General features: G+C 42.9%; 1 protein-coding gene across 1 annotated transcript in view; it reads left to right on the top strand.

Annotated features, from left to right (window-relative positions):
* Positions 1 to 6,434: 6,434 nt before the first annotated feature.
* kti12 (KTI12 chromatin associated homolog) overlaps positions 6,435 to 10,801 on the top strand; it is an 18,358-nt gene continuing 13,991 nt past the window's right edge. Inside the window, exons 1-5 of the mRNA XM_084334951.1 lie at positions 6,435 to 6,591; positions 7,081 to 7,132; positions 7,217 to 7,269; positions 7,388 to 7,443; positions 7,623 to 7,702. Of these exons, the coding sequence (XP_084191077.1) occupies positions 6,441 to 6,591; positions 7,081 to 7,132; positions 7,217 to 7,269; positions 7,388 to 7,443; positions 7,623 to 7,702 (392 nt within the window). The 5' untranslated portion in view covers positions 6,435 to 6,440. The remainder of the gene's footprint in view (positions 6,592 to 7,080; positions 7,133 to 7,216; positions 7,270 to 7,387; positions 7,444 to 7,622; positions 7,703 to 10,801) is intronic.

Raw genomic sequence — 10,801 nt, 5'->3', positions numbered from 1 at the left:
TTGCTGCTGTTTTTTAATGTAGCCATCAAGTTTGAGTCTAGACCAGTGGTACTCAGACCAACTCATCATATTGACAAAAATATATTTTACAAAAACACCCTGTTCAACCAAACCAACATCAGGCTACCAATAGGCGATTTACAAGCTATGAAGAAGCATGATCGTGTACTGCATGATCTATTGAAATGTATCTACAACAGACATTATACTCAATAGGCTAGGTCATCACTCTATAAAACATACTGATAAATTGTTTCATAAACAGCTGGTAGAATTATAACATTATTATATAAATCACCAACAATAACTAAACATCTTCATTATACACATTTAACACTTACTTGTGGTAATGGACGCACACAAACTGAGGAAATCAACTGAAGCCCAATGTATTAGAAACTGACGACGACACCACTGACATGTCCAGGCATGTTCTCATTATGAAGGTGTTTCTCTACAAAAAGGGGGCGTTGCCTATTGAGTTAGATCACTGTTATTATGTCTACATATTCCTTGAGCCTTTTGCACACTCATCAATGTGTATTGTTTAGGCACTATTACATTATTACGAAGCGTATTGCTGCCACACCAGGAACAAAAAAAAGGTCAGTATCACGTTATAACATGATAACTTCTTGTTTTAACATAAAACGTTTCACGTGATAAGTTGGTCTCGGGCGGAAGTGGTCCTAGCCCCACACTCATCCTAACGAGGAGCATAAGGATAGGACACAGACACTGTGCGTAACAGGGCGCAGCTCCATAAAACGCACGAAATGTGAGTAAACCGTGCATAAATCCAGTCTACATTACACATCCCACCCATTTACAATAACAGCGGGATGACGATGAGGTCCCAGCACTAAGGACCGCATGAGAGACAGAGCTCTCAGTCATGTCTAGGCCTGCCACGATAACACATTTTGCTGGGCGATTAATTGCCCCCGAAAATATCGCGATAAGCGATATTATTGCGACCGGTTAGAGAATTTTTTTGAGAAATTTATTTCCCAAAACTTTTATTTTGAAGCCCACCGCTCCGTCTTTTCCGGTGTTTAAGACTTTTATTTTGAAGCCCACCGACCGGACCGGAAGTATTGTTGTGATTATCCTAGCCGACAACTTGTCTCGTCCGGTTGTGTTTTTTAGTTTTAACGTTAGCTACTAACATTAGATGCAGCTACTACAGGCAATCAACGATGAGGAGGAAGCGTCAAAGCAGTATATAATAGAATAGCTGTGGTGCGTAGGCACTGCAGCACGACTCGAAAACGACCCGTTATAATAAATTAATTCATGTTTAACTTGTCCCCGTGTCCAGTCCTTTGACTAGCCCCACCCGTTCATTGTAAACAATGATGCATGTAATTGTATTAACGTTATTCTGTGTTATTCTAACGTTACACTACAAATAACGCTACTTGGTTAAAAGGAGCAACACTATTGAGAAATGTAGTTAAGCTATGTGGTGTTGCCCCACGGAGCTCCTGTGCTGTGCTGTAGTAAAGCCAGCGGCCCGCCTCCCAACACGGACAGTGACTGACAAGGGGCACTGGTTCCGCCTCATTAAAACAAACGCGCAAATAGCAATTAATCGCGTCCGTCAAAATCATTGCATTCATTTAAATTATCGCGGCAATTAATCGATTTATTGCTTATCGCGGCAGGCCTATCATGTCCATCAGATAGAACCTGACAAAAGGACCCGGGGAGGACCACCGCAGCCGCAGCGCAAATGTCCTCCACTGAGACCCCTCTAAGCAGGACAGAAGAGGCTGCCACACCACGAGTGGAATGCGCTCCGATACCCGCAGGGGGGACCTGTCCAGCCAAGGTGTAACAAAGGACGATGCCCTTGCACAACCAATGCGACAGGCGTTGTTTTGACAGCACTTTACCTTTGTTAGGGCCACCGTGACAAACAAACTGTTGACTGCTGGTAGCCCTGAGGTCTCGCGTGCGCTCAAGACATAATTGCAAGCGCACGAATATAGGACACACAACAGGTGAAGGCTCCGTGAAACGTTTTATGTTAAAACACATTGGGTGCCAACAACGAGATATCTCATTGTTGGCCGCCATGCGTTGGTTGCCAATGACGAGTTCTCGTTATTTAATCGTTATTTCTTTTATTAGTGATATCCATAAATTTTTCATCCGTCCAGCCTGACATTATCATTGTGAATGGCTCTGAGCTCAAAAAGGGCAAATACCGCCCCCTATCGTCTCCCGGATGGTAATGCACATCATTGGATTGGAGTCGATGGGACTTGCATCAGAAAAAAGAACTCCGGTCCACATTTTACTTCTGGGGCATGCAACCTGATATACTAGTGCATTCATTGAGGGGACTGGAAGCAGCGTCGATTATCTGTTTCGGAGTATAACGTTGGATTAGGGCTGGGGGCGATATGGCCTAAATATGATATCACGATATTTTCTGACCTTTCGGCGATACACGATACACATCACAATGTTTTTCCTTTTTTCCCCAAACAATTCATTATGAGGCTTACCAAGACAGTATTTGAGTTTGCAAGCGAACATTAAAGACAAAAGACTCATGCATTTAGCATTTTTATATTAGATTTAGATTATTGGATTCTTAGATTATATATTTAGCATTTTAGCCTTTCGTTTTTTTATATTATATATTAGATTAGATTTAGATGATTAGATTACATATTGTAACTATTTATTTATTTACATTTATGTATACATTTATTATTTGAACGGCTTAAGGCTATATCTGTACTTGATGTTTGTTTGTTGTGTTGCATACTTGAAATAAACCTCAATCAAATCAAACCCCCCCTCTTAAAAACAAAAACCTGTGTTTAACCTAGCCATCTATAAAACATCATGCTAAAACTGTGAAACAAATGTCCTACTCCCCTAAAGAAAGAAATACATAGCAAACATGACTCAGTTATCCAATAGTGCTGCTGCTTTTTATTTTGTTAAAATCTTTTAGTTAATAAGACTAAAAGACTACAATATATATGACTACAAGGGCCAGAAGCCGACTTCATGACGGCTTCCTGTCCTCGCATTCCATTTCCGGTTTTCCGGTTAACGTTACATTTTCAACAACAGATTGCTGCTAATTAAACACTTCATGGAAACGGAGTAACGTTAACGTTATGTCGAGTTCATACGTGTAGTGTAGTATGAACTCGACATAACGTTAACATTACTCCGTGTCCACTGTTGCTGCCACTGTTGCGTCGCAGATGGATGGTACACTCTGTTAGCTCCGTAGCTAATACGCTCATAGACTAACTTACCGATAGCAGTACCGTTAACGTCTGAGCTTACTCCTGGGTTTCAGGGGGCATCCCTAGCACCGAGCCACCGCCTCTCTGGCTAGGTGTGTGCGCTTGCGTGCGTGTATGTGCGTGTAGATGACGTAATTTGGGCAAGTGTTTGTGTGACTGACTTTTTTTTTTCTGCGAGAGGGAGAGGCGAGAGGGAGAGGAAAGCATTTAGCACTGCGCTTGTAAGTCTCATCTCAGCCGCGGCGGCCTCTAACGCGAGGGCAAAACATCACGATATCCACGATATGTTTAAAAAGTGTATCGTTAATTAACTGTACCCGATATTTATATAATATCGTCATATCGCCCAGCCCTACGTTGGATCAATAAACGCGATCGATATTTGGAATGGCGATCAGGAATTGGATTCATCTTTTTGCAGAACATCTGATCTGAGGTAAGGAATACATTTTACCAGTTTTGGGGTAATCAGATGTTTTTTCACAGATTTCACAACGTGTGTGTGCGTGTATGAATTATGTTTGTTGTCTAAAGGGGAACATAATGGTACAATTTAAGATTTTAATGTTATCCGCATATAAAGGACAAATAAGACATTGTTAATTTGTAAGAAACCTCAATGAAAACGGTGCCGGGTAAGTTATATTCGCTATCGTTATAAAAATTTAAACGCATTTGGTCACTGTGACGGTTATGTCATAAATGTCATTATGAATTGAAAATGGGGCACCCTGATGTAAACAAGACGAAAGTATTTCTCTGGTCTGCATCCCCTTAACACATCCACCGCCGGAAACACTTTAAAACGTTATTGCCCGCCATGCTTTGACCGCCAGACCACGCTGTACAGCGATATTGAGATCAATATTAAATTTTTTCGCCATGGCATTCATAATTCATATATACACCTCCGGCGCTGCAGCTGGACCCTACGGCTCAATACAACGACGGCTCAATACCGCCGCCTGGTGGATGGTCGGGCAAGTTACACTGGTAAACAGGATATGGCTGCTGTGCGTCGATTAAATTCATCCGGCCGTCAGATATTGTCGCAAGGCTCCCGACAGACACTATGTATATAATGGATCGCTTTATAAACGTAATAATCAATATGATTTCGGCGTTTATTGCGACATACAAACCGGAAATGGACCTAGGCGATCGACGTCCTATACCTGGGATCTTTCACTACAATTCGTAGCCGCATTTCTGCAGACCCCTCTCTGATTGGTTGAACTCCATTTTTGCAGACCCCTCCCATTTCTGCAGACCCCTCTCTGATTGGCCCCCCGCATGAGCCGAGACAAGCTCCTCTAGCCAGGAGTCGAAACTCCGTTAACTCCAGAGAGAGAGGCTGAACGCAATTTATACGCATGGAAGTATTGATTACGCCATAACGAATCATTAAAAAAAATATACCGGTAACTGGAATATGTTGTGTGTGCCTTTACACATGTTGGATAGGATTATGTAATTGGTTTGTATAGCTTCGCGTATAACGTTATTTCGCGTGACTTCACGGTTTATTCACATTTCACAACACAGCCAGCGTTCAACTTGTTTACACTCCCCACTTACTGTACAATGTAACATTTAGATTAACCCAGTTGTCTATCTGTATGTCATATGTTATCATGAATTGAACATGGGGGACCCTGATGTAAACAAGACGATGAATTGAAAATGTCTAGGCCTACCACAAGTTCAAAATCTGGTATGTCATAAATGTCTAGATGTAGCAGTACTGTCCATCTGTCTACCTGTATGTCATATATGTTATCATGAATTGAACATGGGGGACCCTGATGTAAACAAGACGATGAATTGAAAATGTCTAGGCCTACCACAAGTTCAAAATCTGGTATGTCATAAATGTCTAAATGTAGCAGTACTGTCCATCTGTCTACCTGTATGTCATATATGTTATCATGAATTGAACATGGGGGACCCTGATGTAAACAAGACGATGAATTGAAAATGTCTAGGCCTACCACAAGTTCAAAATCTGGTATGTCATAAATGTCTAGATGTAGCAGTACTGTCCATCTGTCTACCTGTATGTCATATATGTTATCATGAATTGAACATGGGGGACCCTGATGTAAACAAGACGATTAATTGAAAATGTCTAGGCGGCCTACCACAAGTTCAGGGTACGCATCCAGATTAGATTCACATGGCGGAGTACAGGGAAAACGCTCATCATTGCTGACGCGTATTTTAAGATTTGCTGCCATATTAATGTGCGGCATCTTTTTTCTTTTTTTGGCGCGATTTCTTTTTTTGGCGCGAGCACCGCGATAACCTTACAACACGTACCTGAGAGGGGCTTTGCTCAAACCAAGCGCGTACCTTAAAAGGGGCTTCGCTCAACCAATCAGAGAGAGGCTTCGCTCAACCAATCAGAGAGGGGTCTGCAGAAATGGGAGGGGTCTGCAGAAATGGAGTTCAACCAATCAGAGAGGGGTCTGCAGAAATGCGGCTACGAATTGTAGAGACGCCCGCCAGTCTCATTGACGCACGGTAAGAGGACGCTGACGCTATTTTCAGCCCAATTGTTTATTCATTTCACTGCAAACCGATCTGATCAATATATCACCCATACTAAAGCATTTACTGACGATCACGGAATTATAAACGACCCCCCCCCCACCACAGAAAGCAAAATAGCACATGGTCCAACTCCAAATAGCAATTGGAGCCTAAAATGCACCAATACAATGCCAACGTTACCTTGTCGGGTCCGCTCTGTGGAGTGGACACGTAACTTTAGACTGGATGCTTTCTGCTGGGATGCTGGACACTTTCTCTCGTTCTCTCCCCTCGCGATGTTCCCTCAGCCTCTCCCTCCGTGTCTCACTCTGCGACGATTGAGGTAGATTGTATTTCCTCAAATAACTTGTATATTTTGCTTCATGCGTCTCCCATAGGCTTCAATATAACTGGCACCAAAGTCTGGTACCATTCAAGCAGAGCATAGAACGCTGGTTCTGGCGCAATGACTCTTGTTTCTTCACAGTGTAGGCGGTTGTGCGACAGTAATAATAATCCGTGCGAAACACAAACACTCTCTCACGCCCGCCCGCGTATCCCACTTCTCCTCGGACCAAATGACAGAACCCCGTGTTTGCGACGGATCACTTGAGTCCCCGGACAACAACCATGCCCCTAATAGTGATGTGTGGTTTCCCTTGTAGTGGAAAAACACGAAGAGCAGCCGAATTAAAGGACTACCTTGAACAAAACACAAAAAGAAAGGTTAATGTTGTAGGGGATGATACCGTGGGTGTTGAGAAGAACACTGTTTACGCAGGTAACCTAGCGCAGTCAGATCTAGCATCACTAAAGTTAAATGAGCTAACGTTAGCTCGTTTGCAGTAGCAGCAGCACGTCAGATTAGTTGTTGAAAACGCTGTGGTGTCAGTTGTGTCGTTGCCATACAAGCAGCTGATTAGTAACGGTACAGTAAAGTCCTGTAACATAATGCAGATAAGCAATAACAACCAACAAATTGTCCTCGGAGTATTCTGGAGAAACACTGAATTGTACAATTCTAATTCACAATTAGGCGTTCAGATTTGCAATAATTAATCCAACACGTTCTAGCCTGTGTATCTTGCCATACCTTCTAAAGTCCCTGCAATGTAGGGGTTGATTAACTAAAGAAGCACTGTAGTTTACACAGTAGCCATAAACAGTTGGGCCCTGTTTATGTTGTCCAAATAATATCTTATTTGAAAATGTGGACGTTACAGAGATCCCCCCAAGTTTCAAAACCGTAACCTTGTTGAATGTATTACAGATTCTCAAAATGAAAAAAACCTGAGAGGATCTCTAAGAGCTGAAGTAGAGAGGTGGGTTTTTCCCAATTCAAACGTTCATCTTGTGCAGAAGTTACACTTTAACTGTCTTTTAATGATTATTTTGTTACTTTTCAGGAGGCTCAACAAGGATGACATAGTTATTTTGGACTCATTAAATTACATCAAAGGTAAACTCACGATAATGTTGTTTGCACTAACGCCCATCATTTGAATCTAATCTAATCCAACTATTAAGGTTTTGAAATTTGTTCTCATTTTCACTTCTGCTCTTCATTCAACATGTAGGCTACAGATATGAACTTTTCTGTCTCATCAAACATACACAGACGCCTCACTGCTTGGTACGTATACTATGTATACAGAACAATTTTTTTTTCTGACACACCTAAATCTGATGAAGTGTGCCACGAAACAACTAATAATAGCCCACTTATATTAATGCAGAGGTAAATGAAAGTTTCCCCAGGTTTGAGACTCATGCACTGAGCGCTGACCAAGTGTGTTCTCTCTGTTTCTGAAGGTATATTGTTTGACCTCGGCTGAAGTGAGCACCACGTGGAACAGCTGCAGGGAGGCCGCTGAGCAGTACACCCAGGAGACGTGAGTACGATTAGATTCATGGAACGTAGACCAAATGCGTCCACATTTTTATAGGATTCTAGCACATTTTCATAACAATAGCGAATATTACCGTTTTCATTGAGGTTTCTTACAAATTAACGATGCTTTATGTTGTCCTTTATATGCCGATTATCATTAAAATCTTAAATTGTACCCCCTTTAGACAACATATGTAACGCTACCAGTGCACTTTTGTTAAGATAATTAGTTTACCATTCGCGGTCGCTATACCGAGGTCGCAGTAATAGTTTACCGCTGTTCAGATCACGGCGAAGAATAGACACATCCCAGTGACCTGTGACCTGTGCTAAGGATCTTGGGAAATGTATTCATGTAGTTTTCAACATTTCACCTTTTAATTTTAAACCAATGCTACCATCTACTGACAACAGAAAGTGTTGTCTATCATCACTTCCGTATACAGCGTCGCCCGAAACCCATTCTAGAGATTCCCACTTTTTACTGGGAATGGGGCGTGGCCGTATTTGGTCCCAGACGCGTCAACACTTCAGGCAACCAACTTGCGTTCAGCGTTTCTCTGATTGGCCGCGGCAGAGCGAGAGAGCGGCAGAGCGGAAATAGGCTGCATTCTATTGCCATGCTCTGCGACAAACTCTAACCTTAACCAACTCCGAAAGAATGCCTGAACTTAACCCTAACCTTAACCAACTCCGAAAGAATGCCTAAACTTAACCCTAACCTTAAAACCCTTGTGCTGTCCTAAGAATGAGGGAGCTCACTGGGCTTAAGAGAGGAAAAGATACATCATGTTTAAAGCCAAATAACTTTAACTGTTTACTATTTTTAAAACATTTTTTTACCCATGTTTAACATTCATAGCCTATTCTCAAGATATCTGTAAAAAATTACACATATTTTCGAATTTTAACCACTTAAATTAGTGTTTGTTTGATACCACGTCAGTTTTTATTTATAAACCGCCATATTCACCATATATCTATTATTTTTTTCCAATACTTTACAGCATATGAAAACGGGACAAAATACCTGTGAATAAGAAGCTGCCATTAAAAAAAAGAAAGGTAGACTATTTCGGTCAGAAATAGCAGTCAGAAATAGCCGAGAGTCTAACGTTAGAGAGGACCGGTTATAACTAATATGTCTAGCGGGGGTACAGTAGACTTATTTGCCGCTATATTTCTCAACACAGAGCCCCTCCCATGGTAGAGCGAGCCCTCTCTCGTCTCACCAGTGAGCAGCCGGGAGCAGAGGGGCGTGACCAATCACAGTGATCTAGCTGGCTGGTGACACAACTCACACAAGTGGGCTTGCTCTGTGAGCAAAGTATATTCGACCTGCATACAAATATTCATTTCTACATTTTATACATAATATCCCAGCGTTTCAACCAGCTGCACATTATACTCACATTATGTGCTCATTAGAAAAAAGAATTTACGCATATTGGTCTGGACATGGCGAAACGCACGTTTACAACATACTGAAGAAAAAAGACAAATAGATTTCTTTATAATTCATTTTATTTTACATGTGTTACACACGGAATCACTGTGTTCTTTGCACACCGATTTAGTGCACAGGTGACAGTGCCTCTCCATTCTGGATTTCTTCCCACGGCAGAGATAACACTGCCGCTTGGGTAGTGGTGGTATCGCGGCTGCTGCTGCCGCTGCCGGTGCTGCTTGTTGCCGGGCGGCGGTGTGCCTGGCATCCTGTACAATTCCAGCAGCGCTTAGCGCGCGGGGCAACCTCTCTCGGATTGCCACCAGCGGCATGACGAGCTTGGTTGCCATCTCATCTATGAAGAGCCTCCTCCGGTACTTGACCCCGACGTTCCAGCCTGGCTCTATGGCCAGCCACAACACCAAGGCGTTGTAGAGGGACACGTCCAGCATGTTCGCAAAGAACTTCATCGGCCAGCGACGCGTCCCCCTACGGCAGCTGTAGGTCCCCACAAGCTGAAATAAAAAATAGAAACCAAATAAGATACAAACGCAATAAAAACGCAAGTCTAAAAAAAAAAAAAAAAAAAAAGATCTCCTCCCTAATTTTCACATCATATATCGATAAATAAAGAGAATAATTACACCAGACATGCACTATAAAACAATACATACCTTGTCCAGGTTGTCCACCGCCCCCTTGCAGTGGTTATAATCCAGTATGATCTGGGGCTTCTTGTGCTCCTCCAGGGACACCTGTTTAGAAAGGACTTTTATTAGTGCATCATATGCATCATGTTGTTCTGCTGTGTTCTTTTTTTATATACATCTATTTATATTGTATTATTCTGTGGCACTCTGAGATTATCAGGAATGTAGGGTGCGTTACAAATTAAATATATTATTACCTCCTCCTCCCGGTGCTTTGTGCTCAGCATGAGCACATTCCTCCCCTTCTTCGCCACATAGCTCACGGCCGTGGTGTTGACCGTAAAACAGAAGCGGGAGTCCAGCACTGGCCTGTTCTTGATTGTGCGCAGCTTGGGTGGCATCTCGGTCCTGTTACTTTTTACGGTGCCCACCAATGCCATCTTGCGCTTTAGGAGCTCCATGGCCAGCTCATGAGTGGTGAAAAAGTTGTCTGTGGTGATGGTGTGGCCTGGACCCAGGCCAACCGTTAGGTCATTCACCACACGTTTCCCCTGCTTTTTTTCTGGTGGAGCATCAGGGCGCGGTTTCCCCAGGTATGGCTGCATGCACCAGGCATATGTGGTGTCAACATCACATAGGACCCAGAACTGGGGAAGGTGCAGAAAGACATTTCATTAGCGACTCAGTGTGTGTGTGTGTGTGTGTGTGTGTGTGTGTGTGTGCGTGTGTGCGTGTGTGGCCATCTCGCGTGTGTGCATGCATGACAAATAAAATACTTCTAGTCAAACCAATTATTATTATTACCTTCAGCCCATACTTGGCCGGCTTGTTGGGCATGAACTGCCTGAATGGGCAGCGTCCCTTGAAGGCAACCAGCTGCTCGTCCACACAGACGTCCTGCCCCGGGTTGTAAGCCAGGGGGAGCCGTTCCACCCATTTGTCCCACACCTCGCGGATAGGTGCCATCTATAGTCAAACAAGATAAAAATTAGATGAGGCCAAT

The sequence above is a fragment of the Notolepis coatsorum genome (genome assembly GCF_963971535.1).
Source record: "Notolepis coatsorum genome assembly, chromosome: 18".
Classification (NCBI taxonomy): Eukaryota; Metazoa; Chordata; class Actinopteri; order Aulopiformes; family Paralepididae; genus Notolepis; species Notolepis coatsorum.
The sequence above is the reverse complement of the archived record's forward strand: the minus strand, read 5'-3'. Positions and strand labels throughout refer to the sequence as shown.